General features: G+C 32.7%; 1 protein-coding gene and 1 long non-coding RNA gene across 2 annotated transcripts; both read right to left on the reverse strand.

The window, feature by feature from the left end:
- Positions 1-9,139: 9,139 nt before the first annotated feature.
- Positions 9,140-11,452, reverse strand: LOC141690228 (uncharacterized). The gene is made up of 4 exons (XR_012562693.1): positions 11,319-11,452; positions 9,586-9,712; positions 9,319-9,490; positions 9,140-9,243 (listed from the first exon to the last, which is right to left on the reverse strand). It is a non-coding gene; the product is annotated as an uncharacterized LOC141690228 (long non-coding RNA).
- A 5,569-nt stretch (positions 11,453-17,021) lies between these two features.
- Positions 17,022-17,994, reverse strand: LOC141689084 (NDR1/HIN1-like protein 1). The gene has a single exon (XM_074493260.1). The coding sequence runs from the start codon at positions 17,919-17,921 to the stop codon at positions 17,295-17,297; it is 627 nt and encodes a 208-aa protein (XP_074349361.1). The 5' UTR covers positions 17,922-17,994; the 3' UTR covers positions 17,022-17,294.
- Positions 17,995-20,634: the final 2,640 nt, after the last annotated feature.

Consider the following 20,634-nt stretch of genomic DNA (forward strand, 5'->3'; position numbering starts at 1 on the left):
TTTTATGGGATCATTTGTTTATTGAAGATTACTAGATCAGTATCTAGCACAGTTATCCTCATAGGATTGAATAGTTACTGAAACAGACATATCACTTATCAGAGTTTAGAAACATATATCAGACAACAGTCAGTACTTAAAGACATTTATCAATTAATGCACAGAATATACAAAGAGATTAATTCTATAAATACTGATCATAAAGTCTGATAACATAGAACAAGTTTAAGCAGATTTAGAGAAAGAACCTGAAATCATTCCAAGTTCATTTACCAATTTTGAAAAGGTAGCTTCACACAGTGGTTTTGTGAAGATATCTGCTACTTGTTGATCTGTGGGAACAAAATGCAATTCCACTGTACCTTCATCCACATGTTCCCTGATGAAATGGTACCTGATGCTGATGTGCTTTGTCATAGAGTGTTGAACTGGATTACCTGTCATAGCAATAGCACTTTGATTATCACAGTAAATAGGGATTTTGAAATATGTTAACCCATAATCCAGTAACTGATTCTTCATCCAGAGAATCTGTGCACAGCAGCTTCCTGCAGCAATATACTCTGCTTCTGCAGTTGATGTGGAAATTGACTTTTGTTTCTTGCTATACCAAGAAACCAACCTGCCTCCAAGAAATTGGCGGCTACCACTTGTGCTTTTCCTGTCAATTTTGCAACCTGCAAAATCTGCATCTGAGTAACCTATTAATTTAAAATCTGATTCTCTAGGATACCATAATCCTAGATCAGCTGTTCCTTTAAGATACTTAAAGATTCTTTTTATAGCTGTTAAGTGAGGTTCTCTTGGATCTGCTTGAAATCTTGCACAAAGACAGGTAGCAAACATGATATTTGGTCTACTAGCAGTTAGATAGAGAAGTGAGCCAATCATACCTCTGTAATCAGTAATATCTACTGAATTACCAGTATCCTTATCCAGTTTTGTTGCAGTGGCCATGGGAGTGGATGCACTTGAACAGTCTTGCATTCCAAATTTCTTCAGCAAGTTTCTGGTGTACTTAGATTGACAAATAAAAGTTCCTTCTTCACTCTGTTTGACTTGAAGGCCCAGAAAATAACTGAGTTCTCCCATCATACTCATCTGATATCTTGACTGCATTAGTTTGGCAAACTTTTTGCAAAGTTTGTCATTTGGAGACCCAAAAATAATATCATCAACATAAATCTGGATCAAAAGTAAATCATTGCCATGGTTGAGATAGAACAGTGTTTTGTCAATAGTTCCTCTGTTGAATCCACTTTCCAGAAGAAACTGGGCTAAAGTCTCATACCATGCTCTAGGAGCTTGCTTAAGTCCATAAAGTGCTTTATCAAGCCTGTAGACATAATCTGGATGTTTGGAATCTATAAAGCCTGGAGGTTGTTCAACATATACTTCCTCTTCCAATTCTCCATTGAGAAAAGCACTTTTCACATCCATTTGAAAGACAGTAAACTTTTTATGAGCAGCATAAGCCATGAATATCCTTATGGCTTCTAATCTAGCAACTGGAGCAAATGTTTCATCATAGTCAATTCCCTCCTGTTGAGAATATCCTTTTGCAACCAGCCTTGCCTTGTTCCTTACAATTATGCCATCACTGTCAGTTTTGTTTCTGAATACCCACTTTGTACCAACAACCGATCTATTCTTAGGTCTTGGCACTAAGGTCCAGACTTTGTTTCTTTCAAATTCATTCAACTCTTCCTGCATTGCTTGCACCCAATCAGCATCTTGAAGAGCTTCTTCCACTTTCTTTGGCTCAGACTGAGAGAGAAAAGAATTGTAAAGACATTCATTCGAAGTACCTGTTCTAGTTCTGACACCTGCCTCAGGATTTCCAATTATCAAGTCAGGTGTATGTGATTTTGTCCACTTCCTTGCAGATGGAAGATTTTCTCTAGAACTGGATGCTCCCCCATGATTCATGCTGTCTTCGGTTTCATTTTCTGATGCTCCCCCTGAAACTATGCTCTCTGAGTTGGATCCTTCAGTATTTAGATTTTCAGTACTGTCAGTACTTGGCTTATCAGAACTTGACGAATCAGAATTTGAAGAGCCAGATGTATGTTCTGATGCTTCTTGAGATGTGATAATATCTTGAGTATGCTCCCCCTGCATTGGTGCATCTTCCTTTGACGTAGTCACCACAGTTTCAATAACATCAGAGTTTAATCCATCAGAATTTACAGTATCAGGACTTAGACTGTCAGGACTTGAGGTATCAGAATATGAATCTTCATTTTCAAATCTCAGCTGATCATGATCAATGCAATCTTCAAGTCCAGTGATCTTCTTGTCATCAAAAGAGACATTGATAGATTCCATGACCACTTTTGTTCTCAAATTATAGACTCTGAAGGCTTTTGTAGAAAGTGGATATCCAACAAAGATTCCCTCATCAGCTTTTAGATCAAACTTGGATAGCTGTTCAGGATGAGTCTTGAGAACAAAACACTTACATCCAAATACATGAAAGTATTTGAGATTTGGCTTCTTGTTCTTCACCATCTCATATGGTGTTTTTCCATGCTTGTTAATGAGTGTTGCATTTTGAGTAAAACAAGCAGTCTGCACAGCTTCAGCCCAGAAATAGGTTGGAAGCTTTGCTTCTTCAAGCATTGTTCGTGCAGCTTCAATGAGAGTTCTATTCTTCCTTTCAACAACTCCATTTTGCTGTGGAGTTCCAGGAGCAGAAAATTCCTGCTTTATTCCATGATTTTTGCAGAACTCTTCCATTATCAGATTCTTGAATTCAGTGCCATTATCACTCCTCAGAATTTTCACAGAATCTTTGATCAATTTATCCAGATGTTTGACATGATCAATCAGGATAGATGCAGTTTCACTTTTTGTGTGCAAGAAATACACCCATGTGTATCTGGTGAACTCGTCTACTATGACCAACGCATATTTCTTCTTTGCAATAGACATGACATTCACTGGACCAAATAGATCAACATGAAGTAGATAATAAGGCTCAAGAATTGATGATTCAGTCTTGCTCTTGAATGAAGATTTTCTTTGTTTAGCCTTCTGACATGAGTCACAAAGACCATCAGGAACAAACACTGATTTTGGCATTCCTCTCACAAGATCTTTCTTGATCAGTTCATTTATCTTGTTGAAGTTTAAATGAGAGAGTTTCTTGTGCCAATTCCAGCTTTCTTCAGTTGAGGCTCTACTTACTAAACAGATTGCAGAACCATCAGAACTTGTTGAAAGCTTAGCTTCATAAATGTTACCACGCCTGAATCCCTTCAGAACAATTTTTCCTTTAGATTTACTAACTATTTCACAATGTTCTGCAAAGAAATCAACATGATAACCTCTGTCACAGATTTGACTTATACTCAGTAAGTTGTGTTTAAGTCCTGAGACCAGAGCTACATCTTTAATGATGACATTCCCAAGATTGATATTGCCATATCCCAAAGTTTTTCCAATGTTGCCATCTCCATAAGAAACACTTGGGCCAGCTTTCTCCACAAAGTCTGATAGCAGGGCCTTATTTCCAGTCATATGTCCTGAACATCCACTGTCCAGAACTAAAATATTTTTCCTGTTGCCCTGCAATCAAAAAGACCACTAATTATTAGTTTTAAGGACCCAGACTTGCTTGGATCCTTTGGCCTTTTTAGGTTTGTTAACATTTGCAGCGGATTTAGCATCAGATTTTATGTTAACAGTTTTCTTATCAGAACTTATACTACCAGACTTTGAATCAGAACTTACACTAGAAGGAACAACAGAAACTTTCTTTAAAGAAGGTTTTATTTGATAATAATCATAGTACAAACTATGATATTCCTTACAAGTATAAATGGAATGCCATAAACTACCACAATGAAAACAAGGATCTTGTGGTTTGTATCTAACAGACTGACTTTTAACTCCTGATTTTGAAGATAAGGAGTTAATATTCTTATTCTTCCTGCAAAAAGAAGCCAGATGGTTAGAACTTCCACAGTTATGACACGCTTTCCTAGGAGCATCAGGAACAGATTTATAGTTATTGCTTTTATTCACACTTTCCTTTCCATTCCTGTTTTTCCTAGGTGATTTTACCTTGTTTGCATTCTTAACATCTTTCAGCTTATGCTTAAGCTGCTTCTTTGTCATTAAGCCTATGTTAACTTCAGCTGTCTTTTCCTGTTTTAGTTTGTCAGAAGCTAATTCCTTTTTAACTTCTGATTTCTCATTTTCAGATTTTTCAGTTACAAACTTAACAGGTTTTAACTTCAGCTTTTGCTTATCAACAGGCTTAATTTCTACAGTTCCTTTTTCATTTTTATTTTCTCCATAACCTAAGCCCTCTTTCCAGTTTCCACTGCTTAGCAAATTTTGAGTTGTTTTTCCAGAGTTAGTCCAAGTTCTTATAATCTCTCTCTCCTTTTCTAACTCAGTTTTTAGAGATTCATTCATTTTTAGCACTTCATCCCTAACATAAAAAGCATCATCTCTATCCTTCTGAGTTTGATGGAACATGACTAACTCTTTTTCTAAGAAATCATTTCTTTTCCTAAAAGCAAGATTTTCAGAAGTTAATCTTTCACATGTTAAAGTTTGATCTCTATAACTAACAAACATGGTTTTAAGATATCTTCTCAACTCATTAATATCATCAGTATGAAAAGCATAAGTAGTCTGAGGTACCTTTGTTTCAGCAGCTTCAGAACTGCTCTCAGAACTTGATTTATCAGCATTTGCCATCAATGCATAGTTCTCCTCACTTTCAGAGTCTGAGGTGTCTGTCCAGCTTTTCTGCTTTGTGACAAGAGCTTTGCCTTTGTCACTCTTGGTCTTCTTGCAATCAGGAGATATGTGGCCTTTCTCACCACAATTATAACATTTAACATTAGCGTAATCTCCTCTGTCAGACTTTCCTCCTCTTCCTTCAGATCTTCTGAAATTCTTCTTATCAGAACTTATGCCTTTTCTGGAAAACTTCTTTCCCTTCCTGAACTTCCTGTATGCAATCTTTGTGATTCCTTTCACCATAAGAGCACACAGCTTCATCATCTCCTTATCAGCATCAGTTTCAGGCAAGCTTTCAGAATCTGAGTCATCATCACTCTCAGAACTTGATGACTCAGTATCAGACTTTATGATAAGAGCTTTACCCTTGTCTTTCTTTGAGGAAGGTGGTTTGGGGGATTCCTCTTCAGCCTTGAGAGCAACTGTCCTTGACTTTCCTCCTTTCCTCTTGCTTCTTTGTTCCATCTCAAGTTCATGAGTCTTGAGCATTCCATAGATTTCATCAAGAGTTGTTTCATCAAGATTGTAGTTGTCTCTTATTGTTGTTGCCTTCAAATCCCAACATTCAGGAAGAGCTAACAGGAATTTAAGGTTTGTATCTTCAAGATCATACTCCTTATTTACTAATGACAAGTCATTCAAGAGTTTGACAAATCTATCATATACATCAGTCAATGACTCATTAGTCCTAGAGTCAAAGTGTTCATACTCTTGAGTGAGTATTGTCTTCCTGTTCTTCTTAACTGTTTCAGTTCCTTGACACCTTGTCTCCAGTGCATCCCATATCTTCTTAGCAGTCTTGCAGTTGATTACCCTGTTTGACATTACATTATCAATGGCACTATGCAATAAGTGTCGTACCTTGGCATCCTTAGCAATAGATGCTATATCTTCAGCAGTGTAATCACTCTTTTCCTTTGGTACGGTCTTTGCTGCTTCACCTGCAACTACAACAGCGAGCTTGGTAGGTTTGTGAGGCCCTTCCTTGATTCTATCAAGGTATTCTGGATCTGTTGCTTCCAGAAACATGGTCATCCTTACCTTCCATATGGGATATTCAGATGGTCTCAATATGGGAACTCTGATAGTCTCATATCGACTCTGAGTTGATGTCTTTGATGATTCCTCAGTTTTGGTAGGCTTAGTTGGAGTTTCTGTGTCAGACATGATTGTGTTTGGATCTTTAACTGTATGTGTGTTAACAGAAGGCTCTGATACCACTTGTTAGGTCACACTTTCACTGTAGAGGGGGTGAATACAGTGTTTATTACAATCAAATCAAACTTCAAGAACTTATGTAACAGAAAACAAACTTTATTAAAACAATAAACTCTGTTACAATCTGGAACTGTTATCTCTCAGTGATGAACAAAATATCACGAGAGCTGCTAGGGTTATAGTAAATAATATTCTCGATAATGATAACACTTCTAGTGTAAACCCTATGTCTGTGTTTATATACTACACAGTTACAAGATAATCGCTAATTGATATGGAATATAATTCTGCTTCCTAATATATATCAATCAGATATCTTCTATTCCAAGTATTCCATTCTTCACGGAATTCCTTCTTCATGCATATCTCTTCTTATGTTTATCTTGATCTTCTTAACTTCAATCAGCTACTGTCCTTATCTGATCGTCCTTCAGCACTTAAGTTCTGATATCTATCTCCTGATGCTTATCTCCTGATAACATAAGTACTGATATCCCTTAAGTTCTGTCGTCCAGTATAAGTACTGATCAGTTAAGTACTGATTTGTTCTGTTCAAATAAGATCTGAAATCTAAACATAAAACATATTAGCCATGACATTATCAAATATATCTAACAGAAAGTTTAAAGGAAGAAGAAGCCAGACTTAAATCAGAGAAAGTCACATCTAAATCTGAAGCTTCTGGTAAAAAGTCACTTCCAAAACTCAAAGGCATTGTGATCAAAGAAAGGACACATACTGAAGCAACATTGGCTAGATCACAACCACAGATAGATCCAAGATCCAACGGTAAAGAAAAGGTTGGTGAACCTATCAAGGTTTATGTACCTCCTGAGGATGAAGAAATTACTGATGAAAAGGATGATCTTGCTCTGACTTCAAGAAAAGTTCTTAAAACAACCTCTGACATGGCTCAAGTTGTTCAGAGTCAAGAAATTGTAAGTTCTAATATTCAGAAGAAGCAAGTAACCTCTGACATAGCTCAAGTTAACTTGATATCAGAAGATAGATCAAAGACACTCCTACCAGGATTCACTAAAGCAAAATAGACTCAACCTTTGAAGACTACTGCAAGTGGTTTTGAAGCAAGATTAGTTACTGGAAAGGAAGCAAGAGATAAAACTGGATTGGGAAGTGCTGATGAAAGAAGAGTACACAACACTACCAATGATCCAACTTCCTTGAGTGAACCAGGTATTGGAGCAACTCCTGAGAGATTGAATCAACTGGAATCTGTACAGATGGTTTACCATACCTACTTGAAAGAATACATCTTGTTATATTTCATGACAGATGGTAGGGTTTATCATATAAGACAAAATGTCATTCCATTGAAGTATTTTGAAGAATTGGAGCATGTACTTTTCTTACTTCAAGTGAATGACAGAATAACAGAAACTGCTGCAAACTACTTAAAAGAACAGATTCAGAGACTGAAAAGGCTTTATTCTGTTAAGTCTGACAGCACATATGTTCCAAAGTACAGAGATCACAATGGTGATATTGTTGATATGAAGCCTAATACTGCACAGATCAGAACATATCTTGGTATTAAGGGACTTGAATTCAATCTGGAGTCTGACAAAGCCTATGTCATAAGACTAGATCAGGAGTTGAGAAAAGCAAAGATCAATGATCTCAGAGCTGCAATCTTTCAAACTGGTGAAGATACTGCAGAGCTTAAAGATGCCAAAAGGAGAATGATTGATGAACTCAGATATGCTGAGAAATGTTTGTTGAAGAACTATCTCAGAACAACTCCTGACATCAGAGAGATCAGATGATGAAGCCAAGTCGAAGATCTACAACTGCTTAAATTCTGATATTTGTACAGACTGAAGTTGTTATCAGAAGTTGAATATTGGTAAAGCTTTAAGGACTGTAAGTTGTAGTTATCTAGTCTAATTCTGATGCATTTGTACTTAATGTTTTTGACATCATCAAATATCTGTTAAACTTGTATATTATGCTAATTTACAAGTTGGGGGAGATTGTTAGATATATTTGATAATGTCATGGCTAATATAATTTATGTTTAGATTTCAGATCTTACTTAACAGGATAAATCAGTACTTAACTGTTGATCAGTACTTATACTGGAAGTCAGGACTTAAGGATATCAGTACTTATATTATCAGGAGATAATTATCAGAAGTTAGATATCAGAACTTAAGTGCTGAAGGATGATTAGAGAAGGACAGTAGCTGATTAAAGGAAAGAAGATCGAGATAAACATAAGAAGAGATATGCATGAAGAAGGAATTCCGTGAAGAATGGAATACTTGGAAGAAAAGATATCTGATTGATATATTTTAGGAAGCAGAATTATATTCCATATCAATTAGCAATTATCTTGTAACTGTGTAGTATATAAACACAGACATAGGGTTTACACTATAAGTGTTATCATATATTCGAGAAGTTTATTCATTGTAACCCTAGCAGCTCTCGTGATATTTGTTCATCACTGAGAGGTAACAGTTCCATACTGTAACAGAGTTTATTGTTTCAATAAAGTTTGTTTTCTGTTACTTAATATATTAAAGTTCGATTTGATTGTATTATACACTGTATTCACCCCCTCTACAGTGTGTGTGTGACCTAACAAATGATTTTAATGTCATTATCTTCGTATTCTTCATTCTTGTCTTCTCTTTTTTTCAGCATAGTATCATGCCATGACGGTAAATTTGCAGAAAACTCATTGACTTCATCAGCAGTGAACCAACTCTCATTCATCTGTTATAAACAAATTGAAACATAAAAATTTAAAACAATGCAGAAAATTAAATAAAATAAAGATATTTTTTTTGATGTATGCTGCATACAAATCCTGGGTAATCTTCTTCGTAGTTGTAATACTCTGGACATGTCATTAGAAACTTGTAAATGTAATACAGAACATAGTGCCCACATTTAGAACCATCATTCTGTTGGGGGACTCTTGGAATCTCAAACGGATACATCATTACTTCATCAATTTCTTCATTTTCTTCATATTTCAAAATGTTCTCCACAAAACTACACAATAAATTTGTTATGTCAGTAATCATAAACCATTAAACTTTAGATTTTTACCTACTTAAAAACTGTTTTAATGTCAAATTTAAATGAAATAAGAAATAAAGGGTTGTATACCTTTGAAGTTGTCGTTTAAGCAAATGTGGCTTTCTTGCATGGAGTGAATCCAATAACAAAATATATGGACTATTTTTTGATTTAATAGCCTCACCCAAGTTGCACAGTATTAGTAAATTCCAATGGTAGCTATGATAAAAAAAATATAATCAATTTTCAAAAATTCTATTTCTTGTAGTATTTAGTCTCTGAGAAATGTTTTACCTTTCACACATTGGAACAAACACATATCTCTTTCCAAATATTTTTTCATCTGAGATCCACCGATGCCTCCTTCCTTGAATTAGGATTTTTTGAGGAATATTTTGTGAACCATAACGGATCAATGAATATACGTCCTTCTTTTTTGTCTTTTAGTAATGTTTCCCAGATACCTCTGTACAATTTACTATTATCATTAATTCTATTTCACCATTAAAATAATTCAACAACAGAACTGAAATTAATGTTACATGATTCTTGTCTTATTACCTCAAATATTTATCAAAATCATTTGTGCTCAGTTGTCCTTCCCTGTTCCTCATTTTTCTTTTCATTGTAGCATTCCTGGATCCATAATTTTTATGTTTTGCCTTAACTTTTGCACTTGAAATAGTACCTAAAGATTTATGAAGTCCAATATTATTGTTGTGCATTATATTAAAAACCAAATACTGCAACAAAACATGAAATTACTCCTAATATTTATTATAATCACAAAACATAGAATAATCACAACTAACACATAAAAGTGTTTATATCATAGACATAATGCTCATCATTCATATTTGTTGTTTGGGAGGCTAAACGTAGGTAGAATGAATTATCTTTGTAGCGGAAGTAACATGAAATAAATAGCACAAATGAAATAAAATGGAAGCAGGGTAATATCACAAAATTCATCATTCCGGCTTCCCCATAATAAGTTCTTCTCCACACACAGTACTAAAAAATAAATAATTTAACTAGAAGCTAATCAATTATCAATGATATATAAGATGATGATATTTCACAGATCAGATCAGGCATCCAGGACGCAATAACAATACAGGGCAGCACAACAACCTTTCCAGAATCCATAAATTTTATGGGTCTACTACAGAGTAAACGTATTTAAATCCACCGATCTACTAAATATAAATTTTATTTAAATTCAAACATGATAAACACAATATAATGTTTCTAATCTACAATGATCATCATTTTTTCTTCATCTAATACAGAATCAAGAAATATAGTATAACACAACTAGTAAATATTTATTTTAGTTAAAGTTACTATTCACACCACAAAAAACTTATACTCTAGAATGAAAATCAAATTTTGTGGAACTAATACGGAATCTACTGATTTGAATCGACCGATCTACTAAATATTATTTGTATTTAAAGTCAAACTTGTTAAATACAATAGAATGCTTTTAAACTACAATTGTCATCATATTATTTGCATATAATCAACAAGTCCAAATCCAACACAACTACTAATTATCAATTTTAGGTAAGAATAAAGACAGGGAAACTCTGTACAAAAAGCTTCTACTCTATAATGAAAATCAAAATTTATGGATCTACTACAGAATCAACAGATTTTATATGACTGAATTACTAAATATCATTTTTAATTAAAGTCAAACTTGATAAACACAATAAAGTGATTGTAAACTACAATTATCATCATTTTTTTGCATCTAATACAGAATCAACAATTCCAAATCGAACACAACTACTAAATATCGATTTTAAGTGAAGTTAAACACATGCAAATTCTATACACACAACAAAAAGCTTCTATTCTAGAATGAAAATCAATTTCTATGGATCTACTACTGAATCAACATATTTGAAATGAAATAGTTACTAAATATCATTTTTAATTAAAGTAAAACTTGATAAACATTATACAGTGCTTGTAAACTACAATTATCATCATATTTTTTGCATCTAATACAGAATCAACAATTCCAAATCGAACACAACTACTAAATATCGATTTTAAGTGAAGTTAAGCACAGGAAAATTTATACAAACAACAAAAAGCTTCTACTCTAGAATCAAAATCAAAATCGAAGGATCTACTACTGAATCAACAGATCTACAAAATAAAATATACATGCACGAAAATTTATGTCAACATTTTACAAAAAATATAATGAAGAAGTTCTAATCCTTCTTAATAATCTCAAGTTTACTACAGAAATTAAATTAAAGATTAAAAAAACTTACCTATTCGAAACATCGCCTTGCAATAACGATTGTACACCTTTTTGTGATGAAATCTTCGATTCAATAGCTCGATTCAATAACTCAAATCGATCTGTAAACGGTTATTTTAATATTTTATAGTCTCTTTTTCTCTCTCCTTTCTGTGTGTCTTTAGCTCAGGCTCACTGCTAGTTTTGTGTGTATATCTATGTGTTTGTAGTTGTCCATACAACAGTTACTTAATAGCCTTAAAATGTTTTTTAATTACAAAAATACCATTACTTAATCTGATAAGAAAATGGATGGATGTGATTGATTCTCCAGAATTCTCCATATAAAAAATTCTCCCTTGAGTGGGACTCATATATTGCTTAATGAGTTATATTTGAAACGTCGTGTAATTTAATATTGTCTTTTATGAAAATATTACACATTAATAAACAATCAACTTGTATTTGATATACGTTAGATATTGTACAACATTTACAAATAAGAAAATAATTAAGAACTTAATAATTGCATGATGCATAAAAAAAATTCTAGAAAATGACCTGTGCCTCGCACGAGTTATTATGCTAGTTATTTATAACATCATAAACATTTTGTTGAAAATTAAGATTTCAGTTCAAAGAAAATTGGGACTGGCACCACAGAATCCAATTTGGTTACAACGTAGGCCTGGTATAATATATAGGTTCATTAAGTAGAACAATAGCTTTTACAGCCAGTCCATGATATCCAACCAGATTATCCCAAGTCTATTTTCCAATCATGTACGGCCCATATTCCAATCTGTTCTTGTTTTTTTCTGTCAGGCATATTCCAAATCAGTTCAATATAGAAAATGCTATGACTCATGAAAACAAATATATGACTGACATAAAATGTGAGCAACCAAAACATAATTTAATTAAGTTATTGACTAGATTATTATTTAAACTTTTTTAAGTAAACACCTGAAAGGGTAGCAAAATATTATCACAAATCAAATCGCTCAAGACGATCTTTCGATTTTGGTATTATACTTGATTTTTAGATGTGATTCAATTTATATGAAAGATGTACTTAATCCAAAGTCACATTAATAATTTATGTATATCGCATAATTTGACATATTAAAGGGAGGAATTTAATAAAAATGTTAAAAGTAATATGTAAACATATGATCTTTTCGGGAAGTCTAAAATGATTCAATTTTCGAGGTAAAAGAAATCAACATGAGTTCTACGGGCACAACTAATATATAAGGATTTATAAAATATAATGATAAAAATGAAGAAGATGATATAGATACGTACCTTATAATCTTAAAAATCATGGTCATTTTTCTATGGTTGTCGATTTCTCACTTTAATAAGTTTATACATTTTTACTTTCAATTGAATATAGTAAGAAGAAAAAACCTTCAAGCTTCGATCATAAGCACACATTACACCTTTTAATGGAATAACCTTAATTTTAACCACTTGTTTGATGTCAAACAAACCTTCAAGTTTAGTCTCCTCAAAAAAATCTCTCGGCCAAACAAACCTTCAAGTTTAACCTCTCCTTATATACATCATCAAACTAATGAATCAAAGAGTATTTTGTGCTAATAACGTGTTATGAAATATAATATAAAATAAAGAGAAATATAGAGTAGAGATTTTGATAGGAAGAAGTGAAGATTTTCATATATTGATGCATGTTTTCATTCTCAAGTACAATGTTTATTTATAAGCTTTACATGACATAATTTACGAGAAACTAGAAAGTCAAAAGATTAGAAATGGAAAGTCAAAGGTTTTATACATGAAAGCCCAAAGATTTGTATAGGAAAGATCAAAAGGACATCCATATAATTTAATTATTTATAAAATCATAAACATTTTTTTGAAAATTGAGATTTCAGTTCAAAGATAATTGGGATTGGCACCACAGAATCCAATTTGGTTACCACGTAGGCCTGCTAAATGATATAGGTTCATTAAGTAGAACAATAGCTTTTACAGCCAGTCCATGATATCCAACCAGATTATCCCAAGTCTATTTTCCAATCATGTACGACCCATATTCCAATTTGTTCTTGTTTTTTTCTGTCAGGCATATTCCAAATCAGTTCAATATAGAAAATGCTATGACTCATGAAAATAAATATATGACTGACATAAAATGTGAGCAACCAAAACATAATTTAATTAAGTTATTGACTAGATTATTATTTAAACTTTTTTAAGTAAACACCTGAAAGGGTAGCAAAATATTATCACAAATCAAATCGCTCAAGACGATCTTTCGATTTTGGTATTATACTTGATTTTTAGATGTGATTCAAATTATATGAAAGATGTACCTCATCCAAAGTCACATTAATAATTTACGTATATCGCATAATTTGACATATTAAAGGGAGGAATTTAATAAAAATGTTGAAAGTAATATGTAAACATATGATCTTTTCGGGAAGTCTAAAATGATTCAATTTTCGAGGTAAAAGAAATCAACATGAGTTCTACGGGCACAACTAATATATAAGGATTTATAAAACATAATGATAAAAATGAAGAAGATGATATAGATACGTACCTTATAATCTTAAAAATCATGGTCGTTTTTCTATGGTTGTCGATTTCTCACTGTAATAAGTTTTTACATTTTTACTTTCAATTGAATATAGTAAGAAGAAAAAACCTTCAAGCTTCGATCATAAGCACACATTATACCTTTTAATGGAATAACCTTAATTTTAACCACTTGTTTGATGTCAAACAAACCTTCAAGTTTAGTCTCCTTAAATAAATCTCTCGGCCAAACAAACCTTCAAGTTTAACCTCTCCTTATATACATCATCAAACTAATGAATCAAAGAGTATTTTGTGCTAATAACGTGTTATGAAATATAATATAAAATAAAGAGAAATATAGAGTAGAGATTTTGAAAGGAAGAAGTGAAGATTTTCATATATTGATGCATGTTTTCATTCTCAAGTACAATGTTTATTTATAAGCTTTACATGACATAATTTACGAGAAACTAGAAAGTCAAAAGTTTAGAAATGGAAAGTCAAAGGTTTTATATATGAAAGGCCAAATATTTGTATAGGAAAGATCAAAAGGACATCCATATAATTTAATTATTTATAAAATCATAAACATTTTTTTGAAAATTGAGATTTCAGTTCAAAGATAATTGGGACTGGCACCACAGAATCCAATTTGGTTACAACGTAGGCCTGCTAAAAGATATAGGTTCATTAAGTAGAACAATAGCTTTTACAGCCAGTCCATGATATCCAATCAGATTATCCCAAGTCTATTTTCCAATCATGTACGGCCCATATTCCAATCTGTTCTTGTTTTTTTCTGTCAGGCATATTCCAAATCAGTTCAATATAGAAAATGCTATGACTCATGAAAACAAATATATGACTGACATAAAATGTGAGCAACCAAAACATAATTTAATTAAGTTATTGACTAGATTATTATTTAAACTTTTTTAAGTAAACACCTGAAAGGGTAGCAAAATATTATCATAAATCAAATCGCTCAAGACGATCTTTCGATTTTGGTATTATACTTGATTTTTAGATGTGATTCAATTTATATGAAAGATGTACTTAATCCAAAGTCACATTAATAATTTACGTATATCGCATAATTTGATATATTAAAGGGAGGAATTTAATAAAAATGTTAAAAGTAATATGTAAACATATGATCTTTTCGGGAAGTCTAAAATGATTCAATTTTCGAGGTAAAAGAAATCAACATGAGTTCTACGGGCACAACTAATATATAAGGATTTATAAAACATAATGATAAAAATGAAGAAGATGATATAGATACGTACCTTATAATCTTAAAAATCATGGTCATTTTTCTATGGTTGTCGATTTCTCACTTTAATAAGTTTTTACATTTTTACTTTCAATTGAATATAATAAGAAGAAAAAACCTTCGAGCTTCGATCATAAGCACATATTATACCTTTTAATGGAATAACCTTAATTTTAACCACTTGTTTGATGTCAAACAAACCTTCAAGTTTAGTCTCCTTAAATAAATCTCTCGGTCAAACAAACCTTCAAGTTTAACCTCTCCTTATATACATCATCAAACTAATGAATCAAAGAGTATTTTGTGTTAATAACGTGTTATGAAATATAATATAAAATAAAGAGAAATATAGAGGAGAGATTTTGAGAGGAAGAAGTGAAGATTTTCATATATTGATGCATGTTTTCATTCTCAAGTACAATGTTTATTTATAAGCTTTACATGACATAATTTACGAGAAACTAGAAAGTCAAAAGTTTAGAAATGGAAAGTCAAAGGTTTTATACATGAAAGGCCAAAGATTTGTATAGGAAAGATCAAAAGGACATCCATATAATTTAACTATTTATAAAATCATAAACATTTTTTTGAAAATTGAGATTTCAGTTCAAAGATAATTGGGACTGGCACCACAGAATCCAATTTGGTTACAACGTAGGCCTGCTAAAAGATATAGGTTCATTAAGTAGAACAATAGCTTTTACAGCCAGTCCATGATATCCAAACAGATTATCCCAAGTTTATTTTCCAATCATGTACGGCCCATATTCCAATCTGTTCTTGTTTTTTTCTGTCAGGCATATTCCAAATCAATTCAATATAGAAAATAGTTCGAAACAAATTTACTAAAGGTGGAACAATTTAACATCTGCTTTTTTGAAGGTTAATAGGCAAGTTGTTTACATTACAAACAGCTTATTCAACCAAACGGACCATCTCTGCTTGATCAGAGCTAAATTATATAGATTTTTGATAAGTAATTATTCATTTAACATATGTAAGAAGGTATCGTGATATACTATGATCACTAGTTAGTTCAATCAGACTCTTTAAATCGCGCATAAATTTCAAGTAAAATTTAATCCTAATCAAATTTTATACACAGTATATTCAGATATATAGTTTATTTTAGCGAAGATAAATAATTTATAACTATTATATGAATATCATAAATGGATTAATTTCGGAGACGAGCTCGCGCCTCAGAGTATATTAATAATATTAGACTTTATATTCTTCATAACCGGTAGAAAAAGAAAAAGGAGGTCGCACATAGGAGGAGGTCCGGGGACACTAGTTACGTGGTCCCTTCCAAAAGGCCTTGGCTTCATGTGGAACAGTTTATTTATAAGAATTGACTTGAATTTCACTCAATATGTACATGTTTAATTTTTGGAAGGACCACTTCCTGAAAAATTGAAATTTCTTTGGTAAACTAACCTTACAAAAAGTTGTAATACAACATGAGAGTTGAAGACAAACTCGAGAGTCATGATTCATAACTGTCAAAGAAGGAAGAAGCTAGGAAAAAATGCTATAATTAGTTTCTTTTCAAAACATAACACTGTGTTCCATTATATTTTAAAATTTGGTGGGAAGACTTCATGCGATAATATTTTTTTTCGAATTAACTCGGAATTACCTCTCGAACTATTTCCTTATTTGTCGCTTGGCGAAGCCTACTTGTCCTTGTTATAAACTTATTATAATCCTTTATTTACAATATTTTATTTTTACTAATTAACTAACCCAATTTTGTAAGTCAAGAAAATACTAGTATATGTTGAAAGTTGCAGGAAAAAATCCTATATAAATTGCACTACATAATTGTCTAGTGACCTAGTCATATATTTATCAAATCGTAGTTGCAATAAACAAGTGATTACGAAAATTATATGTAGCAAGTGCAACAATCCCTTTCCTACTATTTCTTCTTTCATTTAATTAATTAAGTTGACGTTACGAAAATGACAGCTAAAAACTAAATATAAGTTTCATTACATCCATGAAGCTAGCTGCCACGACTCGACTGGGTAAATTACATTGCATGACATACTGTGATACTGATACTGATCACTATTACAACAAAAGTATGTAAACAAGAATTTATAAGAAACTCCTGTATTAATCATAAGTGCAATATTGAGAAGACTTTGACGGCGTTTGACTTGATATGAATCACAAGCTGACTGCACAATTTGTTGATAACTGGTACTTAACAGCACCACCCACGATTGTTAGACCGGCGTTACTATTGCCAAACGGAATATAAGCAGGGCAGGTAACATGAATATTATAACTTCCAGTAGTAATAGACCCAACTCTCCATCTCACCCGTCCGTTAATCTTGACCATCATCCATATAGCTCCATTAAACTGGTCTTGACTCAACGCCAGCCCATTGTAGGGTGCCACAGGCACATTTGTTCCGTAAACAAACGGCGACCAAAGGTTGACTTCTTTGTGGTCCTGATAATTTGATGGTAGGGTGGTGTAATAAGTGATTTGTTGGCTCCGGTACGTAGCGAAAACATGGAGCTTATCGTAGTAAATGCCGACTTTGCCATTAGGGTTTTGGGAGGAGATTGTGAGCTGAAAGTTGGTGGTGAGAAGAGTAGGGTTGGAGGTGACGTTGAAGGCGTAGAGGGAGGCGTCTTGGAGGATGAAACGGGGATTTTTGGGTTTTAGAATGGCCCATGTGATGAGAACTGCGAGGCCTATGATGAAGAGGAAGATTAGGGTTCCGGCGAGCACGCGGTAGAGGATTTTCTTCCGTCTGTTTTTGTGGTGGCAATATGATGACATGATGGTGGTGTGTTTTTATGTTAGGGGAATGAACAAGGCTACTGATGAGGGTGCAGAATGTGATGAGTGGGGAGTTGGTTATATAGAGGAGTGAATATGATTAATTATAAATTTATTATAATGTACATGGGACTACAGTCAGAGGTTTAAGAATATTTGTTGGAAATGATTAGTGACTAGTGAGTGAATTTACACGTAACATTTTTTGTTGAAAAGTATAAGTCTTTGTATTCAGATTGTACCAAATTATGTGGGTCACAAAACTTAGCTGTTATTTTCCCAAGTTATTTCTACCACATATTTATACGAAACAATATAGTAGCTTATAACGGGAAACTAATAATATTTTTTTGTGAAGTAAAGCGTATAAAAGTTGGCCCTTTTTTGATAGCGGTGTTAGGTAACCATATAATTAATTAAGCTACATGGTTACTTAGAACGTTTTAATGTTATTAAAATTGCATTACAAAAGTTTTTATAAATGCAAAGTAACGACAAAGTTAGGGAAAGTGTTATTTTCATAGTAAATTTTTAATTTCAGAAAAAAAATTGACGCGAAAAAATAAAATTGTTATTGAAAATATATAAATTAACCCTATATGTGAGAATATAATCAGTTTTTTAATTTATTTTATTCTGAAAATAAAAATTCAACCCTAGAAATAACATTTACCTTCAAGATAAAAGACGATTTCCGCATAAATGGTTAGGAAACAGCAGGGAATCGGAGGGAAGGAGTTTAGACTTCCGCTCTGATCAAATTCTAAAGATCGGTGAAAATCTTATTTATATCTTGAAAACGGGACAGTTCGTCATGAATACTTTGTGATAAATTAAGAAATTCTATGATTTACAAATCAAGGAGACACGAAACTATATTATAGTGTAGGTAAAGTTCAAACTGCAAACAAACGAAGCACCTAATTATTATATTAAGGGTCATACTCGTGTATTCATGTTTGTTGGGGCAGAGAAAAGTTGTGATGTTATTTTGGCAAGTTGATTAATTAACTTAATCACGCAGCTCGTCAACGCGAAGTTGGTCGGCAATCGGGATCCTCTGTTTCCTTCACTTGCTTAGTTGCTTTCTTTCAAAAAAATAAAATTATATGGTGTTCAATTAATTTAACAAAAGACATGAATTTTTCAAAATGCTTTGCAAAACAAAAAGTTCTTATGAAAATTTGTAATAAGAGGGTAAGAGTCTTGAGAAGGATGTACAAGGACTTGAGAATTCAAAATCAAAGGGTCTGAATCAAGGTGGAGTGGTGGATCACCTGGTAACGGCCTAGCCCGGCCCGGTCCAAGATTGTGAAATTTCATGGCTCGATAGATAATATTATATTATTACTGTCAAAGCAAATAGGACAGTCTTTTATGCAAATGGGACATTCCCTTTACAAATGAGACAATGAATGAGACAGTCTCAATTAACTGCAGAATGTAAATAACAGTAATTAAAATGCAGAATGCTGAAAACTTAATAAGTAAACAACACCAGAAGTTTTCACTTGGTTCGGCCCCTACACCTAATCTATGGCCTACATCCAAGTCTCTATGTCAACTAGCATAGAGAATGTATTATATCCACTCAAAACAAAGTACTTACAAACTTTCCTTGATTACAAACTTGGCCCACTTGAAAGAAACATTTTCCTAGCACACAGCTACCTAGCAAAAGTATAACGACTCGTGTATTTTCAAATTATTTAAATATATAATTGTGGAATATTAATTAAATAAAATATGTGTCTTGGTTTTGGCAGCAGTATGTTGATATATACTATTTGTCTGTGATTTATGGGTGTAAAGGATTGGAATGTGTAGATAAAGATTGAGTTATATTGTTCTGTTTTACTTTTAAAGGTGATTTTATTACAGTTTTAAATCCGTAAATATTTGGATTTTCTCTAAAATTAGTTTTATGACTTTATAATTTCAATAATCATTTTTGGGATTTTACAAAATTTAGAAATCAATATTTTATCAATTATTCAACCCTGTATGATTTTATGATTACATTTATTTGTAAAATCTGTATTTGATTCCAGAATTCTTCAAAAATTATAAAAATTATATTTATTTAAGTTTGGAATATTTCGAGAATTTTAAAATTTATTTGGAAATTTTCGGGATTAATTTTCCCGCGCGTCGATTCATTTAATTGCTAAAATCGGGTATAAATTGTGTTTCAGAAATTATTTTAAAAATTTCAAAATTTATGTTTTTATAAACTTCGGGATATTTATGATATTTTATGAGTATTTTCGTAAATTTTGGGAATTATTTTATGTGCATCTCGGTCCGATAATTTTGAACGTCAGAGTAAAACCGTGACTTAAAATCCTCGTAATTATCTCATAAGCCACGTGTTAGATTCTCAGAAATTGGCTGCCACGTGTGGCTGCCTCCTGGATTATTCAGCAAAGAGAAAAAAAAATCAGAACAATTGAAATCGATAAGAACTCAAACAGAGTTCTCATCCCCTTTCTTCTTTCTCCCCCATTAATTCTCTCCTCTCACCCTTGAATCTCTCTGTTTTCTCTCACTTTTCCTTTCCCCGTTTGCTTCCTTTTCTTTCCCGGTAAATAATGTGCCGCCTGTGTCTTTTGTTTCGTTGCCGCCTTCCTTTATTTTCCGGCGAGAAGCAACTGTAGTGTGTGTGCGTGCGTGAGTGTGTGTACTATGTATGCGTGTATGTATATTTGTGTGT

The sequence above is a fragment of the Apium graveolens genome, chromosome 10, assembly GCF_009905375.1.
Source record: "Apium graveolens cultivar Ventura chromosome 10, ASM990537v1, whole genome shotgun sequence".
Taxonomy (NCBI): Eukaryota; Viridiplantae; Streptophyta; class Magnoliopsida; order Apiales; family Apiaceae; genus Apium; species Apium graveolens.

Excerpts from the sequence above, each read along its gene's own strand:
- LOC141689084 (XM_074493260.1), bottom strand. The coding sequence starts at position 17,921 with ATGTCATCATATTGCCACCACAAAAACAGACGGAAGAAAATCCTCTAC.